Here is a 23803-nt window from a genome sequence, read left to right as displayed (position 1 = left end):
ACCACACGCTGTGTGTGAGCTGCACCAGTCAGACCCCAGAACACCAGGGTCCCTGATTAACGGGATCCCTGACCAGCTGGACCTCTGACCCACTAGATCCCTGACCAGCTAGATGCAGTCCTGACCAGGTGGGCCTGTAACTAAGTAGACCCCTGGCCAGCTAGAACCCTGGCCAGCCAGATCCTTGGCCAGCTGGATCTCTGGCCGACTAGATCTATACCCCGTCCTCCAGATCCCACACACATGAGAGCAGCAGCATCTGCAGACAAAACGCAGAGGAAGGACAAGGCCACCCTGGTCTTTGTGGCTGGGAGAACTTTCTTTTTTTCTTTTTTTTTTTAATTTTAATTTTTTTTATTATTTATTTATTTTCCCTTTTGTTGCCCTTGTTTTTTTTTTATTGTTGTTGTTATTGATGTGGTTGTTATTGGATAAGACAGAGAGAAATGGAGAGAGGAGGGGAAGACAGAGGGGGAGAGAAAGACAGACACCTGCAGACCTGCTTCACCGCCTGTGAAGCGACTCCCCTGCAGGTGGGGAGCCAGGGGCTCGAACCCGGATCCTTACGCCGGTCCTTGTGCTTTGTGCCACGTGCGCTTAACCCGCTGCGCCACCGCCCGACTCCCCCCTGGGAGAACTTTCTACATGAACTTTTTTTTTTTTTTTTTTTTGTAACCATAGCCCTGCTCAGTTCTGGCTTATGGTGACACAGGGGACTGAACCTGGGACTTTGGAGCCTCAGGCAGGAGAGTCTCTGCAAAAGTTTCACATTCATTCTCCTCTGAAAAAACTATATGGTGATCTGACCTTTGTTTGTTTGTTTGTTAAGTGTTTATTTATTCATGAGAAATGATAGGAGAGAAATAACCAGAAATCTCTCTGGTACATGTGCTGCCGGGGATTGAACTCGGGACCTCATGCTTTAAGAGTCCAAAGCCTTACCCACTGCGCCACCTCCCGGACCACTCATGACCTGACCTTGTTAGAGCAGTTTCTAGCTTTACAACGCCAAGCGCAACTCCAGAGGTCTGCGTCCCCGTGCACTCAGGGGGTTAACTGTCAAGTAACTGGACAGAGTCTGCCTTGGAAAAGCCGCCCTCCCTCGGCTCCCCAGCGACCTGACGACGCCACTCCTCAGGGCCCAGGACCACGGGAGGCGTCCAGGCACCAGGGGCGTGAGACCCTGCCCACGTGGGCAGGGTGCCTGTCTACACCGCCCTCTGTGGCCTGTGTCTGCAGCCACGGCACGCTGGTCTCAGCCCGAGCGTGAGTCAGACCTCGTGGTGCCGCTAACTCCACACGCTTCCTGCGCCCCAGGGCCCAGGTCTTGGCACACCACCCTCGGAAACACACCAGGAGCCACCCGCTCCTGGTGACCCGAAAACACCCCGGACACAGCAGTTGGGCTTGTCCTCCAGGTGCGGCCCCGGGCAAGGCTGGACCCACACCTGGGCCTGTGTGAAACGTCACAGCAGTAGGGATCCCCGACTCAGAGGCGGGGCCCGGCCTCCCTCGCCCACAGAGCCGAGACCAGCTGGGAGACTGCAGGTGCCACCCCCCAGGTGCTCGCCGTCCCCCACACCCTGAGTGTCCACTAGCCACTGGGCCGAGCTGGGCTCTTCCTTTTTTAAAAAATCACTTTTCCTTCCTTTTAAATAATATATTTATTCCCCTGACCTTTTAATTCTTATTGGGGTAATGAGGTGCCTTCCAAGGCTGTGTTTTGGGGAACATGGCTTCACGCCTGCCCCCCAGCATGCCAATAACTTCAGGGCGGCAGGGTGCTGGGAGGGCAGACCCCCCACCACAGCCACGCCAAAAGCAGTCTGGAGGTCTGCAGTCAGCGTGGCCGTCACACCCAGGACGGTGGGGCCTGCGTCCACCCCACAGCCCTCATCCCCCAGGCCGACCTGTGCGCCAAAAGCCCAGGGGGGTGAGCAGGGAGGACAGGGGGATGTGTGTCCGGGCTGCGCCTACCCAGGCACACCGGTGACGTCCACAGTGGGGAGGGCCGTGCTGGCTCAGAGGACCACCCCTAAGCCACTACTGGGTCCTCTTTGGAGAGTCTGCCTGCGAAGGCCTCGCTCGGGCTAGACAAGACCACAAGGGAGCAGGGGTCCATGTGAGCCGAGCGCCTCATCTGCCTCTTACAAATGCAGGTTCGGGTGAGTCTAACTTAAACACAAGCTATGTCACGTTTCAGTTGTCTGGAAGTGAGGGACGGAAAGGAGCCCTGGTGTGTAAAGAAATCATCGGCTAAGCACGCGACAGAAGAAGAAATAGCCGCAGCTAGGAAAGCGCGATAGACAGTGAGTCTCCTTTTCCTCCTCACCAGAGCCCTGCTCAGCTCCGGCTGACGGTGGTGCTGGGGACTGAACCTGGGGCTTTTGGTGCCTTAGGGGGAGAGTCTGTCAGTACAACCGCTAGGCTATCTCCTAGCTGAGTGTTGAGAAACCAAGACATGTATGACATTCTAACAAAGGAGCTTGGCTCCCACTCCTTCCGTAGAGGGTTGTTTTAAAATGTAAGAGTATTACATGAATACGCGTCATCATTCTGTCTGAGGGCAACTACCTCGTGTCTTGGTGTTATCGTGATTGGTAATCCCATCTGAGTGCCGGCTCTAAGTCCTCTCACGACCAGCAAGACTCAGAGAGACTCACGTCAGAAATGGAGATTCCAGAGACAACATGTGAAGAGTCAGTGCTGAAATTATATGCTCATTAAAAGAATGCGCTTCCTTTCGTGTGAGTGAAAGATGTCACCGTTTTGCTGAGCATCAACAGGAAGCCCCTAACTGCCTGTCATCCAACGACAAAGCGTAAGCGAATTCTGCGTCACCCCTCACGTCCACCTGCTTGGATTCGAGCCCCAATGGCCCAGTGGCCCTCAGGGAAGGCCGTGGACTCACAGCCCCTGGAGCACAAGCCCGGGGCGTCGGCCCAGTGAGCAGCAGTTAACTGTCTCTCGTTGCCTGGAGGCTGAGTGAGGGGGTGACAGGATTCGCAGGCCCCCAGGAAGAGGGCTGGCTGGCAACTGCTGAGAACTCAGCTCTCTGCTGTGACAGCCATCAAGCTGCTGTGTTGACACCCGTAATCTGCGTGACAGGGACATGCTTCAGGGAGGGCGAGCTCGCCGCAGAGGGAAGAAGACCAAGAGTCGCAGATGGGGAGGATGAAGGCAGCCAGGGCACCCACGGAGCCCTGAGGGGATGGCCCACTCTGCAGAGACACAGCAGCTATGTGGCCAGACAGCCGAGCCTCTGCGGCCCCGTGGGCAGTGGCCACGAGACACGTTCACCTGCTCCAAGGTGCCTGAGTGTGTGAGCTTGTTCTCAGCCGGGTGACTGGGCCAACTCCGGGGAGGGGGAGGTACCTGGGTTCAAGTCCCCGGTTCCCACCTGTGTGGGATTATGTGAAAGCTTGGTAGAGCTTAGGGGAGCTCTCCCATCCCTGGATGGAGGTCTGGAAAGACACCCCACTTGTTAGCCTCTCTCCTTAAAGAGATGAGCCAAGAGGGAAAAGTCTCCCAGACTCAGTTTCTCCTTGTCAGTCTCTCAAGCTCACAGAAAGGCTACAGGCCTCTCTCACTTAGTTCCCCTGCTAGCAGACTAAGTGGCTGCCTGCTTCAAAGCTCATTCAAAGTTCACACATTCACTATGACTTCACCTTTTGATCATACAGGAGAACCCACTCTATCATACACCCCTGCCAGTACCGGCATGAGACCCCAAATCCTCTTTCCTGTGCCCTTTGATGTCTGTGATTCACATCAAGCTTTGTTTTTCTTTCTCTACCTCACCTTACTGGTTTAACCCCTATGCTTCCCTCAAATGCCTTTGGATAATTAGCCTGCCTGCATCATGGAGACTAATTGTCTTGACCTTTATGTATCTCATCAATTCTTGTCATCCCAGCCCCCTGCCATGGGGACAAGTTGACCTTTAAGAAACCTGTCATTTCTGACATATGTGAAAAATGTTCTTTGTTTAACTCAGTATAAAGGCCTGTACCCTTCTCCAAATAAACGGATGTTCATACCAGAATATCTCCCGATGCCTCTTTCTAATTTACGCGGCCTCTAGAGCCGGTGAGGGAGGGTCGGAGGCTCACACCCCCTCCCAATTGGAGCCACCTTACATGAGCACTGCCACACCTGCAGGCGGTAGCCTCCCGAGTGGGGAGCAAGGCTGCAGGCATCTGTCTCTGTCTCGCTCTCCCCCTCTCCCCCTCTCCCCTCTCTCTCCCAACACCAGAGGACGAGCAGCAGGCAGGCCCTGCCCCGCACTCACCTGTGTAGCCGGCCCGGCAGATGCAGCGGAAGCCGCCTGGCACGTTCTGGCAGAGGGCACCATGGCGGCAGGGCCCGGGGGGCTCCTGGCACTCGTCCACGTCCCGCTCGCAGGCCCTGCCCGTGAAGCCAGGGGCGCAGCTGCAGGTGAAGCCGCCCACCAGGTTGAGGCAGGTGCCACCGTGGTGGCAGGGCGCCGGCTGGCACTCGTCCACATCCTGTTCGCAGCGGGCACCCGTGTAGCCTGGGGCGCAGTGGCACAGGAAGGGGGGCAGTGGCTGGGGTGCCACCAGCACCAGCGGGGCCGTCTGCAGGCTGCGCAGCCCGGGCCCCACGGCCAGCTTGCGCTCGCAGCTGCTCCCATGCAGGCAGGGCCCGGCCGCGCAGGGGTTGTGGTCGGCCGCCTCCAGGGCCACCCCGCTCTGCGCCAGCAGCGCCCCGCGGATGCTCTGGAAGAAGGTGGCCGCTCCCGCAGCGCTCACGTACAGCCCGGGGCCCCGCCGCACGGCGGCCAGCAGGAAGGTGCGGTCAGCGTCCTCAAAGGCGGCGTACAGCTGCACCGCGGTGCCCAGCCCGGCCAGCTGCGCCCCGGCCACGCGCAGGAAGGGCAGGTAGTGGTCGGCCAGGAAGCCCGGCAGGCTGGGCGTGGCCAGACGCAGCAGGACGCTGCGCTCCAGGGTGGCGTTGGACAGGCCCGAGAAGACCACACGCACGGTGCTCAGCACGGCCTCGTGCCGGCCGTCACTGCCCAGCACCCGCAGGTCGAAGGTGCCATCCCCGGTCCTCGGCCGGGCGCTCAGCTCGCAGGAGCCGGCGGCCACACTGAAGAGCCCGGGCGCGCCCGCGGCCAGTGAGCACCGGAAGGCGTCGTCCTCGTCGGGGTCCAGTGGCCGCACAGAGCCCAGCACGCCGCCCGGGAAGGACGTGCCAAAGTAGTGCACCCACACCTCCAGGGCGCGCGGGCGTGAGGGGTTGTCGTTCTGGTCAGCCACCGCCACGCGCACGGTGCCCGTGGAGGACATGGGCGGTGCCCCCGAGTCCCGGGCCACCACGGCCAGCTGGAAGCGGGCGGTCTGCTCGCGGTCCAGCTCCCGTGCCGTGGTCAGCAGACCGGCGGGGCTGAGGCTGAAGAAGCCGGCGTCCGGGGTGGAGCTGAGCAGGTGGAAGGAGAAGGGTCCCTGGTTGGGCGGCAGGTCGGGGTCCGAGGCCTGCAGGGCCATCACCAGTGTGCCGGCAGGCTGGTTCTCCAGCACCGAGCCCTCAGTGACGGTCAGGGCCGGCCCGTTGTCATTCACGTCCTCCAGCGTGACCAGCAGGGTGGCGCTGCCCGTGGCGGGGGGCGAGCCCTCGTCCACTGCCAGCACCGTGAGATTGTACACGGGCCGGGCCTCGCGGTCCAGCTCGGCCGCCACGGTGACCTGGCCAGTCTGCGGGTGGATGGAGAAGGAGGCCTGACCCTCGCCCGGGCCCAGTGCGTAGGAGAAGCGGCTCCAGTCAGGGTCCAAGTCGGCATCCAGGGCGCTGAGGAAGGCCACGTGGGCCCCGTGAGGTGCGGCCTCGCTCACCCGCACACGGTACTCGGCCTGGCTGAAGGCCGGTGGGTCGTTGGCGTCCAGCACCGTCACGTTCAGCGCCACCTCGTCCACGTCAGGGCCACGGATGGCGCCGGGGTTCTTGGCCAGCACGCGCAGGGCGTAGCAGCTGCGGTGTTCGCGGTCCAGCGGGGCGGCCACCTCCAGCCGGCCGGTGCGCGGGTGCAGCCGGAAGGCACGGCGGCCGGGGCCCAGCAGCAGGTAGCTCACCTCGCCGTCGGGGCCCAGGTCACGGTCGCCGGCAAACACCTGTCCCACGGGTGCGCCGGGCGCCGCGGCCTCTGACACCCGGAAGGTGTAGCCACGGGCCAGGAAGCGCGGCAGGAACTCGTTGGCGCCCTGCAGCTGCACGTGCACCGTGGCCAGCCCGAACCGCGCCTCGTCCGGGACGTTGAAGGCCCGCACGGTCAGCCGGAAGGCCTGGCGCGCCTCGAAGTCCAGGAAGCCCTGGGTGGTCAGCGCGCCCGTGTTGGGGTCCAGCAGGAAGAGGTCGGTGTCGGCGGCCTGCAGTGCGTAGGCCGTCAGCGCATGGGTGCCCGAGTCCGCGTCCCAGGCCCGCAGCCGCAGCACCGTGGTGCCGCTGGGCGCGTCCTCCCGCACGCTTGGCCAGTACTCCGCCGGCCGGAACTCGGGAGCGTTGTCATTCTCGTCCAGCACCTGCACCGTCACGTGGCAGGAGCCCGTCCTGGCCGCCCAGCCCCCGTCCGTGGCCGTGACGGACAGCTCATGCCGCTGCCGCGCCTCGAAGTCCAGCGGCCGTGCCAGGCTCAGGGCGCCCGAGGACACATTGAGCTCGAAGAAGCCGTCGGCGTCGCCCTCCACGATGGCGTAGCGCACCTGCCCGTTGGCCGCCGCGTCCCGGTCCCGGGCGGACAGCGTCCCCAGCGTGCTGCCCACGGCCAGGCCCTCGGGCGCGCTGAACAGCACGTGGTCCTGGGAGAACTCGGGCGTGTGGCGGTTCTCCTCGGTGACCAGCACTCGCAGAGTGGCCTGGGCCGACAGTGGCGGGCTTCCCCGGTCCCTGGCTGTCACAGGTAGCAGGAACTCGCGGTCCAGCTCGGCCTCCAGGGACGCGGCCACCGAAACCCAGCCAGTCTGCCCGTCGAGCCGGAAGCTGCCCGCGGAGGCCGCCCCGTCGGCGAAGGCGTACTCCACCTGAGCGTTCAGCCCGAAGTCGCCATCATCCACGGCCGCCAGCTGGAGGAGGCGGGTGCCCACGGCCACGCCGCGCGGCACGGGAGTGGAATAGCCGGTCTGCAGGAAGCGGGGCGCGTGGTCATTGCTGTCCACGGTGGAGATGGTGACCGTGGTCTCGCTGAGCAGGGCAGGCACCCCGCGGTCCGAGGCGGTCACCACGAAGCTGTGCCGGTTGGCGCCTGGTAGCCTGCGGCTGGCGTTGTGAAAGCGCAGAGGCTGCTTGTTGAAGATGGTGCCCGAGGCCGCATCCACGCGGAACAGCTCGGAGGGCGCCTTGAGCACGTAGAAGACCTGCCCATTGGCGCCCACGTCTGGGTCCGAGGCTTCCACCTGGCCCACGCGGCCGCCCGGCGCGGCCAGCTCAGGGCAGTCCAGGTGGTAGGACGGCCGGCTGAAGCGTGGGGAATTGTCGTTCACGTCGGTCACCTCTATGGTGACGTCCGTGCTCACTGTCCAGCCCGAGTCCTGGGCCGAGACGCGCACGCGGTAGCGGTCGGCGTGCTCCCTGTCCAGCGGCCGGCTGACCACGATGTCGCCCGTGCCCGGGTGGATGGAGAAGGGCAGGCCGGTGTCGGCCAGGGAGTAGCGGCTCACGGCGTGGCCACCCTCGTCCTCGTCTGTGGTGGTCACCCGGGTGACCGTGGTGCCCGGCGGGGCGTTCTCGGGGACGCGGGCGCTAAAGATCTGGGAGAAGCGGGGGGCGTTGTCGTCCTCATCCAGCACGCGCACCAGCAGTCGGGCAGAGGCGCTGCGGGCCGGGGAGCCCCGGTCAGCCGCCCGCACGGTCAGCTCATAGAGTGCCGTCCGCTCGCGGTCCAGCGGGCGCAGGCTGCGCAGCTCGCCCGTATCCGGGTGCAGGCTGAAGGCGCCCTCTGCGTTGCCCTGCATGATCTCGAAGGTCAGCTGCCCGTTGGGCCCGCTGTCCCTGTCCACGGCGGACACGGTCAGCAGGCTGCGGGCGGGCAGGTTCTCCGGCACCTCGGCCTCGAAGGGATCCCGCGTGAAGGCCGGGGCGTTGTCGTTGATGTCCAGCACGGACACATCCAGCCTCGCGTAGGACGAGAAGGGTGGGAAGCCGCCGTCCCGAGCCTCCACCCACAGCTCGTAGCGCTGCGTCCGCTCGAAGTCCAGCGGCCGGGCTATGGACACCTGCCCGCCCAGCGGGTCCACCTGGAAGGTGCCGCCCAGGTTGCCACTGGCCAGGTAGAAGGACAGGGGCTGTCCCCTCGGGGAGGTTGCGGCCACACGGGTGACGGGCGTGCCGGCCGGCTGGCTCTCGGGAAAGGCGTGCGTCCGCTCCTCGGCCCTGACCCGCGGGAAGTCGGCCTTGCGACCGAAGCGCACGGTGACCGTGGTGGCGTCCGTCCTGGGGGGCGCGCCGCCGTCCTGCACATGCACCGTGACGGTCAGCTCCGAGCCCCCGGACAGCGGCCCGGCGGCCATGATGGCACCCCGCAGGGGGTCGATGGTGAACTTGTTGGCGTTGCCACCAGACAGGGAGAAGTGAAGCTGGGCGTTGGGGCCCTCATCCTCATCGGTGACGGTGGCTGCGAAGACGAAGGACCCTGAGGGCAGGGACGATGGTCAGCGTCCATCACACGGCACCCACGGGCGGGGACAGGGCAGCAGACAGGCTCAGGCCACCCCACATCGCTCGGCCTCTCACCCACCAGCAAGGGCACAGAGTCCACCCAGAGGGGAACATGGCCTGGGTAGTGTCCACCCAGATGGCAGCAGGGCCTGGACACAGATGGCAGGCAGCCCATCCCCGGTCCAACCAGAGCTGGCCAGTCTCTGAAGACTAACTAATCCAGAGACAGAGAGACAGACAGACAGACAGAGAGAGGGGTGGGAGCTGCATGAGGCCTCCGTGTACCTGCAGGTGAGGGGGCCGGGACATGGGTGACGTAGGGGTGATGCTGGAACTTGGGCGGGTTGTCGTTCACGTCCGTCACGGTGACCAGCACACTGGCCGAGCTGGACAGGGCCACGGGGGTGCCGGCATCGGCCGCCACCAGCAGCAGCGTGTAGCCGTCCTGGGCCTCGCGGTCCAGCCGCGCACTAGTGATGATCTGGCCGGTGGCCGGGTTCACGGTGAACTGGGAGCTGCCGCCCAGGAGCCGGTAGCTGTGGGCAGAGGGGTCAGCGCAGTGCCCGGGCACGGCCGGGGGGTGTTCACAGGCCCTCGGTGTGGGGCGGCCCCTCCCAAGGTCCCCAAACCCTCACCCGGACTCCAAGAGAAACATCAGGAGCCAGAAGCAGACGCCAGGCTGCCTCTGCAGGGAGGGCCGAGTGGTGACCAGTCAGTCTCCCCACACGGAGCCGACAGCTGCCCAGCCCAGCCACCAGCAGGGCCGGGGTCACAAGGGCCCCCTCCAAAGGGTGCTGAGTGTCCAGTGTGGAGCAGGACATGGAGCAGGGGCAGGAGGATGGAGGGAGAGGGTCACGTCCAGCAGGAAGCGGGGCCTAGGGCTGACCTGATGACCGCGTTGGTGCCGGCATCGGCATCGGTGGCGCTGACCAGTAAGACATCAGTTCCGGTCTCCGCATCCTCGGGGATGGAGGCGAAAAAGGTCTTGCCGGCAAAGGTGGGAGGATGGTCATTCACGTCCACCACGGTGATGACGATGGTCCCTGTGCCTGTGAGGGCAGGCGAGCCTGGAAGGAGAGAAGCCACATCCTGTCCCCATCCCTGTCCCCATCTCTATCCCCATCCCCGTGCTCACAGACACAAGGACAGGAGCCGCCACCCCTCCCTGTCCCCATCCCTGTCCCCATCTCTGTCCCCGTCCCCGTGCTCACAGACACAGGACAGGAGCCGCCACCCCTGTCCCCATCCCTGTGCTCACAGACACAAGGACAGGAGCCGCCACCCCTGTCCCCATCCCTGTCCCCATCCCTGTACTCATCTCTGTCCCCGTCCCCATGCTCACAGACACAGGACAGGAGCCGCCACCCCTGTCCCCATCTCTGTCCCCATCCCCGTGCTCACAGACACAAGGACAGGAGCCGCCACCCCTGTCCCCATCCCTGTCCCCATCTCTGTCCCCGTCCCCGTGTTCACAGACACAGGACAGGAGCCGCCACCCCTGTCCTCATCTCTGTCCCCATCCCCATGCTCACAGACACAGGACAGGAGCCGCCACCCCTGTCCCCATCCCTGTCCCCGACCCTGTGCTCACAGACACAAGGACAGGAGCCGCCACCCCTGTTCCCATCTCTGTCCCCATCTCTGTCCCCGACCCCGTGCTCACAGACACAAGGACAGGAGCCGCCATCTCTGTCCCCGACCCCGTGCTCCAGGGACAGGAGGCACCCCCTCAGGACACGCTGTCGTGACTCCCCTGCAGAGAATCCAGCCAGTGCCACCAAGACCGCTGGGCACGTGACACAGGTGAGCAGGCAGGACAACACGGCTCGTGTTCTCCCCAAAGAATGTCTTCCCCCATGAGCCAGCGTCCCGGCCCAGGCGCGGTCATTCGGCCACCCAGAGCAGCTGTGTGTGCGGAGCACCAGGGCGCGGGGAGTGAAGGCAGGTGGCAGCCGCAGCCTGGGCATCCCCGACAGGTGAGGGGCGCGGGCAGCTTGTCCCAGAACCAGGGCTCTGGGCGTGTCACACAGCGGAGACACACAGGGGACACTGGTGTGGCACTGGGCAGCAGGGTTACTGCGTGTTTGTGGAGTGTGGCGGCGTCCTGCACGAGGGGGCGGCCCCACAGGGCGGGCATGAAACTTTGAGAAAGTGAAGAAACTCCTGAGGTCCTGTCTCTCTATGGCTCTATTTATTATTGGACAGAGACAGAGAGGGAGAGAGACAGAGAGACACCTGCAGCCCGGCTTCACCGCTCGTGCAGGTGGGGACCGGGGCCTTGAACCCGGGTCATTGTGCCCTGTCGTGTGAGTGCTCAACCAGCTGCACCGCTGCCTGGGCCCCAACCCACGGCTTTATTCAAGTTTCTTAGTAGGGCAGAGTGACCGCAGGACAGAGTGACCACAAGATAGAATGACCATAGGGCAGAGTGACCGCAGGACAGAGTAACTGCAGGACAGTGAACACAGGACAGAGTGACCACAGAGCAGAGTGACCTCAAGGCAGAGTGACCACAGGACAGAGTGACCACAGAGCAGAGTGACCGCAGGGCAGAGTGACCGCAGGACAGAGACCACAGGGCAGAGTGACCGCAGGGCAGAGTGACCACAGGAGAGACCACAGGGCAGAGTGACCACAGGACAGAGTGACCGCAGGACAGAGTGACCGCAGGACAGAGTGACCACAGGAGAGACCACAGGACAGAGTGACCGCAGGACAGAGTGACCACAGGGAGAGACCACAGGACAGAGTAGCCGCAGGACAGAGTGACCGCAGGACAGAGTGACTGCAGGACAGAGTGACCGCAGGGCAGAGTGACCGCAGGACAGAGTGACCGCAGGGCAGAGTGGCCACAGGGCAGAGTGGCCACAGGACAGAGCCCATCACGGCCACATCACAGTCAGGGAGGGAGCTCATCTCCAGGGCTGAGCACCTGCCACACCACCACAGAGGCCACAGAGGGTGACCATGGGGGAGGGAAGGGGAAGGGGCGGAGCCAAGAGTCCCACGAGAGGGACCTGGACCCAGAACAGAGGCCACCAGGCGCCTGGACGGCCTCTGGGCCGAGGCCTCTGGAGCTACAGAAGGTGTCCCCTGATGTCAACGCCCCCTGTCCCCCAAGGGCCCCGCGGCCCAGCCCCGTGCCCAGCGTGAGACCCCTTGGCCTCCTCACCCGCGTCCACTGCCGTGACGGTCAGCTCGTAGTACGCTCGGGCCTCGCGGTCCAGGTTCCGGGTGACCCGCAGCTCCCCGCTGGCCGAGAGCGTGAAGGTGCCGTCGCCGTCCCCGGACAGGAGCGCGTAGGTCAGCTGGCCATTGGGGCCCTGGTCCTCGTCTCTGGCCGTCACCTGCAGGAGGGGCCGAGTTGGTGCTGAGGGTCTGGGGGCACCCTTGGGACCTGTGGGAGGCTTCCCTCCATAACACTGCAGGATCACCTACGGGGGTGCACCTGCGGGTGGGGGGTCTTGCCCCTAGGGGTGAGCAGTCCTGCCCCTGTGGGTAGGGGTCCTGCCTCTGGGTGGGGCTGGGTGTCCAACCCCTGCAGGGAGGAGGTCCTGCCCCTGAGAGTGGGGTCCTGCCTCTGGGGGTGGGGGTGGAGGGTCCTGCCCTTGCATATGGGGGGTCCTGCCTATGGGGTTGGGGGGCCCTGCCCTTGGATGGGGTCCTGCCTCTGGGGATGGGGGTGGAGGGTCCTGCCCCTGCATATGGGGGGTCCTGCCCTTGGATGGGGTCCTGCCCCTGTGGGTGGGGGTCCTGCCCTGGGGGGTGACTCCCCCAGGGAAGACACGGCTCAGCCTGGCGGGTGAGAGCCCTGACCTGGAGCACGGTGCTGGGCAGTGTCCCCAGGTTCTCGGAGATGCTGAGGACGTAGGGGGACAGCTCAAAGGCGGGTGTGCAGTCGTTCTCATCACGTAGGACGATGGTGGCCGTGGCGCTGGCGGCCCGCGGGGGGCTGCCCCGGTCACTGGCCTGTACGGTCAGCAGGTAGGAGGCCGTCCGCTCCCTGTCCAGCGGCCGGGCCACGGCCACGGCCCCGGTGACTGAGTCGACCCGGAAGTCCTGGGCGTCGCCCGCCACCAGGCTGTAGCGCACCTGCCCGTTGGCGCCCTCGTCCACGTCGCCAGCCGACACCTGCAGGACCTCGCTGCCCGGGAGCGCGGCCTCGCTCACCTCCACGTGGTAGGCGGCCCGCGCGAAGACCGGATCGTTGTCGTTCACGTCCAGCACGCTCACGGACACGAGGGCGGAGGAGGACAGTGCTGGCCGGCCCTTGTCGGTGGCCACCAGCGTCAGCGTGTAGTTGGCCGCGCCCTCGCGGTCCAGCGGGCCCGTGAGCCGGACCTCGCCGTCCACGGTGCCCACGCGGAAGCGGCCGCCCGCCGAGTCCCGCAGCGAGTACTCCACGTAGCTGTTGGGACCACTGTCGGGGTCCGAGGCCTGGGCCCTGAAGACCACCGTGTCGCTGGGCGTGTTCTCGGGGACGTAGGCCCGCGGTGGCGACAGGAAGCGGGGCGCGTTGTCGTTGACGTCCAGCAGGATGAGGGACACCTGGGCGGTGGCCGTGAAGCGGGGGGCAGGCGGCCCCGCCAGGTCGTGCGCCTGCAGTACCAGCTCGTAGAAGGACTGGGCCTCGCGGTCCAGGGCCGAGCGCACGCGCAGCACCCCCTGCGGGTCCACCGAGAACTGGCCCAGGCTGTCTCCCGCCGCGATGCTGAAGGCCAGCTGCGCGTTGACGCCTGTGGGACAGAGCACCGGCCTCAGCCCGGGGACCGCCACCGCCCACGGCCGCTGACCACTGAGCCACCCCGGGACTTGCCACCTGCCCCTGCGAGTCCCAGGCGCTGAGGATCCCACGCCAGAGGAGATGGGAAGGGCCCTGAGAGAGTTTCCCTGGCGCTCCCTCTCAGCTCAGAGATCTCCAGCCTCCTCTGCCCCTCCCCAGCTCCCTCCCCTCCTCTGGCCCCAGCCTGCTTACTCTCCCCTCCCCTAAGCACCCCCCAAACCTCTTCTCTGCCCTCCAGGACCCGGGTCTAGGAGAGTGTCAGAGCGGCCTCAGAGCGGGTGGTAACCCGGCCTGGTGTTGGGCATTCGTCACGGACAGATGCTCTAAATCGACTTTGACTCTTCTTGTCAGGGCCAATAAATATTTTTAATTCCTACTGAGCATCTGGCTAAGGACCCTTCAGAAATAATTCACATTTTGATAGCGGAGTCGCCTCAGAAACAGCCTCTGCAGGAAAGGCCAGCAGAGCCGTCACAGGAAGGCCTCTCCCGAGACACGACTCCAACGGGGGCCACGCCGCAGCCCCCTCCCCGACAGCCAGGCGCAAACGAGGGGCCCAGGCTGCCCGGCAACACTTGTCTGACACCGCAAGGAGGTGGCGGGTACAGCAGATGGGCCGCCGACGCTCTTAGGAGACGACGCAGAGAGACAGACACACGGGAGAGCGGACAGGCCCAGGAAAGCGCCTTCTTCACGGCTGTCCACGCCACACGCCTTGCCACCACTGACCCCAAAGTCAGCGGCGGGTGACGGGACACTGAGCACGTGTGAGGGCGTCGACGACGGGCTCTGACCCCCACCCGTCAGGAACGGAGGCCGCTAAAACAACCTGAGCCCCCATCAGTCCCGCGAGCCCTCCATTCCCCCCCTTTGTCTCTGCTGTCAGGTTCTCACGAGGGGCAGCCCAGTTCACAGGCGCTGGGACCGGCCCCGGGACTCTGTGGCCTCAGCCGAGTGTCCCCCGCATACTAGTGACAGAGCACAGGGTCGGGCTGGAGCCAGAGCTGATGCACCAGTGTCTCAAGTAGACTGAGAATCTGATCACCAATCCACTGCCGTGTGTGTGTGTGTGTGTGTGTGTGTGTGTGTGTGTGTGTGTGTGTCTGTCTGTCTCACAGATGGTTGACTTCAAGGCAAGTCCCTCCTGGGACCCTGCACTGAGCACCGAACTCTCTGCCCTTGAAGCTCTCGATCAAGCTCAGTCACGGGAAGGGAAGAGGAACGGGGACATCTGGGTAAGACAGGGGAGCAGATAAAAGTCAGTCGCACCCAGATAGGAGACTCGAGACACAGCAGAGCCCCGTCCAGCCCTCCGCCAGTGCCTATAGGAAGAAGGCCACAAAACAGCCACCTGGGCACCTGGCCACCACAGGGGCCTTCCTGCCGGGCCAAACAGCAGCGAAGGGTGGGCTGGGGGGAGGAAGGGAGGGAGGGAGGGGAAGAGTGAAGGGGGGACAGATTGATTTCATATTCAAACGTGCAGTGAGAAAAGAGCTGTTATGTGACAACATTCAAAAGGCTGATGACACCGCTGTCTCTGCTCAAGGCCCAAGGACTTCCGCTGTGCCTGAGGGCTCAGGGCAAAGGGGCTCTCACAGCCAGAGCCTGAAGGCCCTGGGCCAGGCTCCACATGAGAAAGCTCCTGAGGCCCGGGGAACACCTCCACCACCAGGAGGCTCTCTGTGCGCCCAAGACCAGGCCGTGGCTCCCACAGCGCCGTCACTCACCCAAGGGCCCAGGGGCTCAGCCGCAGCCTGTCCCTGCCTGTCCTGCCCTGTCCCTGCCTGTCCTGCCCTGTCCCTGCCTGTCCTGCCCTGTCCCTGCCTGTCCTGACCTGTCCCTGCCTGTCCTGCCCTGTCCCTGCCTGTCCTGCCCTGTCCCTGCCTGTCCTGCCTGTCCTGCCCTGTCCCTGCCTGTCCTGCCCTGTCCCTGCCTGTCCTGCCCTGTCCCTGCCTGTCCTGCCCTGTCCCTGCCTGTCCTGCCTGTCCTGCCCTGTCCCTGCCTGTCCTGCCCTGTCCCTGCCTGTCCTGCCCTGTCCCTGCCTGTCCCTGCCTGTCCTGCCCTGTCCCTGCCTGTCCTGCCCTGTCCCTGCCTGCCCCTGCCTGTCCTGCTGCCCTGTCCCTGCCTGTCCTGCCCTGTCCCTGCCAGTCCTGCCCTGTCCCTGCTAGTCCTGCCCTGTCCCTGCCTGTCCTGCCCTGTCCCTGCCTGTCCTGCCCTGTCCCTGCCAGTCCTGCTCTGTCCCTGCCTGTCCTGCTGCCCTGTCCCTGCCTGTCCTGCTGCCCTGTCCTGCCCTGTCCCTGCCTGTCCTGCCCTGTCCCTGCCTGTCCTGCCCTGTCCTGCCCTGTCCCTGCCTATCCTGCCTGTCCTGCCCTGTCCCTGCCTGTCCTGCCCTGTCCCTGCCTATCCTGCCCTGTCCCTGCCTGTCCTGCCCTGTCCTGCCCTGTCCCTGCCTGTCCTGCCCTGTCCTGCCTGTCTGTCCCTTCTGTCTTGGCCAGTCCTGGTCTGTGGCTCCTAGGCCTCAGGCAGCCAGCTCCCCAGCCACGTGAGCTCATGGTCTGCAGGCTCTGACTCCCTGGGCCTCTCTGGCAGTTTTATTGTTCTGTTTCACTCCTGTGAGAGCCGCAGCTGTAGGAAGCAGAGCCGTAAAGGCAGGTACTCAGCTCTGCTGTGAAACTCGAGCCTTTCTCTGCAAGCCATAAACGTCCAGTTGCTTCTCTGATGAGCGGTGGCCACCAGCTAACGGCCCTGGGAGGAGTTTCGGGGGCTTAGGGGGGCTCTGCCGCAGGAAGCAGTGGGGGGGGGTTTCCGGTCTCTGATCAGAGCACCAGGCCCAGCATCCAGGCCAGTCCACTGCACACAGGGAGGGCTGCCTAGTTCCTAGATACGCCATGACACTCGGTAGTCTGAAGAGCTTCTGAACTCATCTGCAGAATAACCTGATCGATCGTTGTCTAAGCAAAACTCAGTGGTAACAGTTTGCCTCAGCGTGAACTGCTGCCTCTCCAGGCACAGAAATCCCTACGTGCTTGTCTGTGGAGACTGCAGACTCCTTGCTTCTCTTTCTAAATGTCATGTAGTCTCACAGCTTAAACTCTGAGAACAGATACAGAAAACAGAAACTGTTCCATTTATTTTCAACTAGAATGTATCCATTACCTCCCCATAAGCCTTTCAACCAGAGATGAACAAGAATGTTGATTTCTTTAAGGACCGTGTTTGTGAAAGGTCTGTCAGGACTGTGGGTGTAACTGTCAGGGCCCCCACAGCAGCGAGGTCACCTGGGGTGCAGTGTCACCATCATCCCTGAGATTCAGAAGAAAGAGAAACTGTGTCCTATATTCCAGACCAAGAAACAGGAAAGTGCTCTGATAAAAGCATTCAGGACTCAAACAATAGAGAATGCTTTCCCCAGCACAATTAAAGAGGAAGGCCGGGAACAGGGACTTGAGGGCTGGTGGCCGCCTGGCCTGTGGGCTGGAATATTCTTGAAGGCCACTACATGGACAAGTTCTCACTGTCACCCTGCCTCCCCCCCGTCCAGGTTTGAGGACCAATGGAGCTTATTTCAGAGCTGGACACATCTACTCAGCAGTGGCTCTCTAAGCAGCACAAATGACAAAGAAGCTCGAGAATCAGATGGAGAAGCCGGACCCCACGGAGGGAGGGCCTGGCCATGCCGGGAGCCCGCTGAGGGCCCTCCACACCGACTCCGTGTGCCCATCCCCGTTCCTGCAGGCCTGAGCCTCCCCTCCTGGGCATAGCCGTGGAGGCGTGGGGAAGAGGCTGGGACAACACCCACGGGCCTCCTTTTAGGGTGGGGGGCCCACGGCACTGCCCTGTCATCCTGAAACCCCCCCCGCCCTGCATGGCACTCCTAAGTGGTGACCAGAGTCTCGTCCCCAGGCCGCCCAGCATAGCACAGTGTGTGTTCTACAGGCTGAGCCATCTCCCGGCCCCCCAGCACAGGCAGCTGAGGGAGCAACGCTGAGCCAGGGAATCTCGCCCTCAGGGTGCCACGTCCCTGTGCACATCCCAGGCGAGGGCCCATCCTCAGTGACCTGCAGGGCACTCACAGAGCATAGAGCCACTCCTGCCTCACTGCTCCACCCTCACAGGGACTCGGCAAGGCCTGAGAGTCTCACCACGCAGCAACTACAGCACAAGGAGTATAGTCCACTGGACTCCCGGCCCTGGACACCCAGCATGCACCTCTGCAGTGGGCTCCAGCAGGAGCCCAGCCCCAGGCCCCCAAGCCCCCAGGGCCCCTGACCACCCCCAGTCCCCTGGCCCTCAGGACTCTAGGCCCCACGGACACCACCCCCAGTCCCCAGGCCCCCAGGTCCCCTGACCCCAGACCCTCAAACCTGCAGTCCCCTGGCCCCTAGACAACCCAAACCCCCTAGTCCCCAGGCCACTACACCGAGTTCCCTGGCCCCCAGGTACCCCAGCCCACTCATCCCCTGGCCCCAAAGCCTCCAAAACCCCTAGTCCCCTGGCCCACAGGCCCCAAGACCTCCCTAACCACCTAGTCCCCTGGCTCCCCATACCCCAGTCCTCTGGCCCCCAGATCCTCCAAGCCCCATAGTTCCCTGGCCACCAGGCCACCAGGCCCCCCAATCCTCCAGTCTCCTGGCCCCCAGACACCCATTCCCCTAGTCCCCAGGGACCCAGACCCCAGTCCCCAGGGCCCCAGACCCCCAGTCCCCAGGGCCCCAGACCCCCAGTCCCCTAGTCCCCAGGGCCCCAGACCCCCAGTCCCCTAGTCCCCAGGGCCCCAGACCCCAGACCCCCAGACCCCCAGTCCCCAGGGCCCCAGACCCCCAGACCCCCAGTCCCCTAGTCCCCAGGGCCCCAGACGCCCAGGCCCCCAGACCCCCAGTCCCCTAGTCCCCAGACCCCCAGACCCCCAGAACCCCAGTCCCCTAGTCCCCAGGGCCCCAGACCCCCAGACCCCCAGTCCCCTAGTCCCCAGGGCCCCGACCCCCAGTCCCCTAGTCCCCAGGGCCCCAGACCCCCAGACCCCCAGTCCCCCAGTCCCCAGGGCCCCAGACCCCCAGACCCCCAGTCCCCTAGTCCCCAGGGCCACAGACCCCCAGTCCCAAGGGCCCCAGACCCCCAGACCCCCAGTCCCCTAGTCCCCAGGGCCCCAGACCCCCAGACCCTCAGACCCCCAGTCCCCTAGTCCCCAGACCCCCAGACCCCCAGTCCCCTAGTCCCCAGGGCCCCAAACCCCAGTCCCCTAGTCCCCAGGGCCCCAGACCCCCAGACCCCCAGTCCCCAGGGCCCCAGACCCCCAGTCCCCTAGTCCCCAGGGCCCCATACCCCCAGACCCCCAGTCCCCTAGTCCCCAGGGCCCCAGACCCCCAGTCCCCTAGTCCCCAGGGCCCCAGACCCCAGACCCCCAGTCCCCTAGTCCCCAGGGCCCCAGACCCCCAGACCCCCAGTCCCCAGGGCCCCAGACCCCCAGACCCCTAGTCCCCAGGGCCCCAGACCCCCAGGCCCCCAGACCCCCAGTCCCCTAGTCCCCAGACCCCCAGACCCCCAGTCCCCTAGTCCCCAGGGCCCCAGACCCCCAGACCCCCAGACCCCCAGTCCCCTAGTCCCCAGGGTCCCAGACCCCCAGACCCCTAGTCCCCAGGGCCCCAGACCCCCAGACCCCCAGACCCCCAGTCCCCAGGGCCCCAGACCCCCAGACCCCCAGTCCCCTAGTCCCCAGGGCCCCAGACCCCCAGACCCCCAGGCCCCCAGACCCCCAGACCCCCAGTCCCCTAGTCCTCAGGGCCCCAGACCCACGACCCACAGGCCCCAGGTGCCTACCGTCATCGGCGTCCGAGGCATTGAGCGCCAGCACAGAGGCACCCACAGGCAGGTCCTCAGGGAGTGAGGCGCTGAGGGTGCTCTGGGCGAAGGCGGGCGCATTGTCATTCACATCCAGGACGTTGAAGTAGGTCCTCACCGAGGCCGCCTGCCCCCCGCCGTCCTGGGCCCGCACCGTCAGCACGTAGAACTGCTGCATCTCGAAGTCCAGCGCCCGGGTCAGGTTGAAGGCGCCCGTCACGGGGTTCAGGAGGAACAGCCCGTCCTCGTCATCCTCAGCCACCAGGTAGGTGACCTCCCCATTCGGCCCTGAGTCAGCATCTGTCGCCAGGACTGCGGCCACCAGAGAGCCTGCCGGACGGGGGGGTGTGGGGGGGTCTCCAGTCACTGTGTGGCTTTGCCAGGGGACGGCCGGCTCCGTGAAGCCTGGAGTCTCCCGCCAACTATCACACTGACACACGCAGCCACGGCGCAGACCGGGCCGGTGTCAGGGCCGCCCGATGGGGACAGCCACACGTGTATTTGGGGGGCTGTGAGGACTCGGGCTGGGGGTCGCCCATGCTTGGCACCCGTCCCCCCATCTGAGCGTCTTGGGACCAGGAGAGGCTTGGGGGCAGTGTGGTTCTCAGCACAGCTGGGCACAGCCACGTCCATCCCCTCACCAGGTGTCACGCATCAACCCACGTCCAGACAGGAAGAGATCACAGGAGAAAACGCAGCCGCTGAGGCTCGGGGGGCTGAGACTTGGGGACTGAGACTCGGGGGGCTGAGACTCGGGGGGCTGAGACTTGGGGGGCTGAGGCTTGGGGGCTGAGACTTGGGGGGCTGAGGCTTGGGGGCTGAGACTCAGGGGGCTGAGACTCGGGGGGCTGAGACTTGGGGACTGAGACTCGGGGGGCTGAGACTCGGGGGGCTGAGACTTGGGGGGCTGAGGCTTGGGGGCTGAGACTTGGGGGGCTGAGGCTTGGGGGCTGAGACTCAGGGGGCTGAGACTCAGGGGGCTGAGACTCGGGGGGCTGAGACTTGGGGACTGAGACTCGGGGGGCTGAGACTCGGGGGGCTGAGACTCGGGGGGCTGAGACTTGGGGGGCTGAGGCTTGGGGGCTGAGACTCAGGGGGCTGAGACTCAGGGGGCTGAGACTCGGGGGGCTGAGACTCGGGGGGCTGTGACTTGGGGGCTGAGGTTTGGGGGCTGAGGTTTGGGGGCTGAGACTCGGGGGGCTGAGACTCGGGGGTCTGTGACTTGGGGGCTGAGGTTTGGGGGCTGAGGTTTGGGGACTGAGACTTGGGGGCTGAGGTTTGGGGGCTGAGACTCGGGGGGCTGAGACTCGGGGGGCTGAGACTTGGAGGGCTGAGACTCGGGGGGCTGAGACTCGGGGGCTGAGACTCGGGGGGCTAAGACTTGGGGGGCTGAGGCTTGGGGGGCTGAGACTCGGGGGGCCATGACTTGGGGGCTGATACTCGGGGGACTGAGACTCGGGGGGCTGAGCCTTGGGGCTGAGACTTGGGGGGCTGAGACTTGGGGGCTGAGACTTGGGGGCTGAGACTTGGGGGCTAAGGCTCGGGGAAATGAGCTGAGGAAGGGAGGGAGGGAGGGCGACTAAGGACCGCCTCCTCATGCGGCAGCAAAAGCGCTCAGGAGCTCAGGAGCGTGTGAAGAACCAGCAGCCATTGCCCGTAATCGGGGCCTGGCTGGGTACAGAATCTTGAGGGCATGGACTCGATCCTGTCACGTAGGGTCCTGTAAGCTTCTCTCAGTCACAAACAGAAGTGGAGAAATAAAATCAGGAAAGGAGCGGGCTCCTGGACGGGAGAGGCCTGGACGGGAGCCACACGGATGGACGGATGGCCTCCCCGCCCTCGGCCCCACAGTGCTTGGACCCTGCACGGGGCCTTACCCGGGACGGTGGCCCTGCCACATCCCTCCGCCACCTACCCGGGGCTGTGTCCTCCGGGACGTCAAAGGAGTAGACGGGCCGTGAGAAGCGGGGCTCGTGGTCGTTGAGGTCACTCACGGTGATGCTGACCCGCAGGTCGGAGGCCTGCAGCCCGTCGTCCGCACGCACCAGCAGCGAGTACTGGGCACGGAGCTCACGGTCCAGCTGGCGCGTGGCCACCAGGTCCCCCGAGCGTGGGTCGATGCGGAAGCTGTCCTCGGCCCCGCTGACGATGGAGTAGGTGACCAGCGCATTGGCGCCCTGGGGACAGACAGGGCAGGGCTGAGCCAAGTGACAGGCCAGCCAGGAAGGGGACAGGGGATAGTGTCAGAGCTGCCCACTCAGCTGGGGTCAGGGAGCCCACGATGGGCTAGTTAGAAGGGGAGTGAGAGGACTGGGCTGAGCCATGTGACAGTCCAGTGGGGGGCCGGGTGCAGGACTCAGCGGGGAGGGGTCTGGGTCCAGCCACAGGCACAGTGCCCCCACCCAATGCCCACCCAGAAGGATCCAGACTCCCACCCAAACCCAGAGGCCCCCCTAGGGACCCAATCCCTTCCAAGGACCCAGCCCTTCCCAGGGACTCAAGAGTCCATTCACAGGGACCCGGACTCCATCATGGACCCCACCCCCCAAGGCCCACTCCCCCAGGACCCAGCCCCCCAGGACCCAGCCCCCCAGGGCCACCCCCAGGCCAGGCCCCACCTCGTCAGCATCCACTGCAGTGAGCTGCATGATCTTGGCGCCATCAGCCGTGTTTTCCTCCACCGTCAGATCCAGCGAGTCCGTCGGGAAGACGGGCGGGTTGTCGTTGATGTCCTGCAAGGTGACCTCCACCTACAGGACAAGGTGAGCAGGTCACACTGGCTCCAGGGGCACAGACACAGACAGCAGGCAGACCTGCGGCTCCACCCCCAGCTCCTGCCCCTGTCACCCGGGACACAGGTGGGCACAGCCAGGGGGACGCTCCCTTCTCCCCAGGTGCTGTCCCCACAGTGCAGCCCTCGCCCGGGGGAGGACGCACACACACCTGTGTGTCCCCTTCTGTCCCCACCGGCTCCCAGACTACCCCAGGGTGGGGCGCAGAGGCGTGGGCCCCCACAGCTCAAGCTGACGGGGGGGGCACCCCTCTGAGGGGCTATGGCGGGTCTCTGAGAGGGAGGGAGGCAGCCAGGGACACCATGGGGGTGTCCCCCAGTTGGGCCCCCAAGGCATCCTGGGCCTCCCCCCCAGCAAGGCACAGACGGAACAGGATGAAACGTCACCTGTGGAGTCAGCAGGGGCAGAGATGGGGGACAGGGTGGGGGGCCGGGACAGGAGAGCAGAGGTCTCTGTGTCTTCTTGTGGGGGGGGGCTTCAGGGCTCCCTGAAAATGTTAAGAGGGACTGGCCCGGCTGAGCACACACATTACTAGGCACCAGGACCCGGGTTCAAGCCCCCAGCCCCCACCTGTGGGGTGGCTGGTCCACGAGCAGTGAAGCAGGGCTCTCTGTCTCTATCCTCCCCTAATTTCTCTGTGTCCTACCCAATAAGATGAAATGAAAAAAGGAAAAATGGTCCTGAGAGCAGTAGGACTCACAGTGCTGGCACCCAGCGGTGACCCTGGTGGCAACGAAACAAGAGGATGTTGGGAGCAGGCGGGCATGGCAGAAGGAGAAGACAGACAGGACAGTGGACGTCGGGCGGGGAGGGGCAGCTGCGCCCAAGAGGCCAGGCCCCTGTAGGCAGCTCCCCACCGGCACCCCTGCAGGAGAGGAGGCGTCTGGGCTGGGAAGCCCTGCAGGAGCTGTGCACGCAGGCGCCACCCGTGCCCACCCTCAGCGGCCGGAGCCATTAGAGCCCCACGCCACAGCAGGGGCGAGGCCCTGGGGCTGTCCTGCGGCCGCACAGAGGGCAAGCCTGCCGCCTACGGCACTGCCGTCCTGGGGGGATGGACCCCCTAAGCTAAACCCCAGGGGTGCCCGGGCTGGACAACACTGGACACTGGACACTGGACACAGCCAGCAGCGCCCGTGAGGGGAGCAGGAGGCTGGACCCGGCTTGGCAGAGGGCAAATGGCCCTCACTCTCGGCAATGACCGCCCGCGTCCACGGGCAGAGTGTGCCCGCTCCCTCCGGGCGTGTCCCGCGTAGGGTTAAGCGGCTCTGTAAGAGCCCGGCTGGGGTGGGCGGAGCGTTTCCTCCACCCCGGGTCTGGCCTCAGTTCCTCCCTATTTGGGGCCTGACCGCAGGGCACGCCATGCCCACGCTGGGCAGTAAGTTTCCCCACATCCAGAACGCCTCATCTCACCGGCCGGGCTGCCGGGGACTCACGCCAGGCTGGATAGCCGCAGGCAGGGGTGGGGAGGGGGACAGTGGGCCACACAGCCCCTTATGGCCTCTCGAGACACTGAGCTCCTCTCCCAGGAGAGCTCCCGGGTCTCTGCTCCCACCAGGCCTCAGGGGCTGCCCAGAGGAGGGTGACAGCCTGGGGGACTTCCCTCCACAAAACCCAGAGAAGCTATAGGGCACAAGCTGCCCGCCCTCCCTCTCTCCCTCCCCACCTCTCTCTCTCTCTCCCTCTCTCCCCACCTCTCTCTCTTTCTCCTTCTCTCTCCCTC

At 64.9% G+C, this 23803-nt stretch overlaps 1 protein-coding gene across 2 annotated transcripts in view; it reads right to left on the bottom strand.

Moving 5' to 3' along the window:
• FAT4 (FAT atypical cadherin 4) overlaps positions 1-22062 on the bottom strand; it is a 38192-nt gene extending 16130 nt beyond the window's left edge. For both annotated transcript variants that reach the window (XM_060184005.1, XM_060184006.1), the window contains exons 1-8: positions 21910-22062; positions 21207-21468; positions 19271-19621; positions 12487-13406; positions 11843-12017; positions 9557-9737; positions 8956-9206; positions 4292-8644 (exon numbers count right to left, since the gene is read on the bottom strand). In XM_060184005.1, the coding sequence (XP_060039988.1) occupies positions 4292-8644; positions 8956-9206; positions 9557-9737; positions 11843-12017; positions 12487-13406; positions 19271-19621; positions 21207-21468; positions 21910-21939 (6523 nt within the window). In that variant the 5' untranslated portion in view covers positions 21940-22062. The remainder of the gene's footprint in view (positions 1-4291; positions 8645-8955; positions 9207-9556; positions 9738-11842; positions 12018-12486; positions 13407-19270; positions 19622-21206; positions 21469-21909) is intronic.
• Between the last annotated feature and the right edge of the window lie 1741 nt (positions 22063-23803).

Source organism: Erinaceus europaeus, unplaced genomic scaffold (genome assembly GCF_950295315.1).
Source record: "Erinaceus europaeus unplaced genomic scaffold, mEriEur2.1 scaffold_527, whole genome shotgun sequence".
Classification (NCBI taxonomy): domain Eukaryota; kingdom Metazoa; phylum Chordata; class Mammalia; order Eulipotyphla; family Erinaceidae; genus Erinaceus; species Erinaceus europaeus.
The sequence above is the reverse complement of the archived record's forward strand: the minus strand, read 5'-3'. Positions and strand labels throughout refer to the sequence as shown.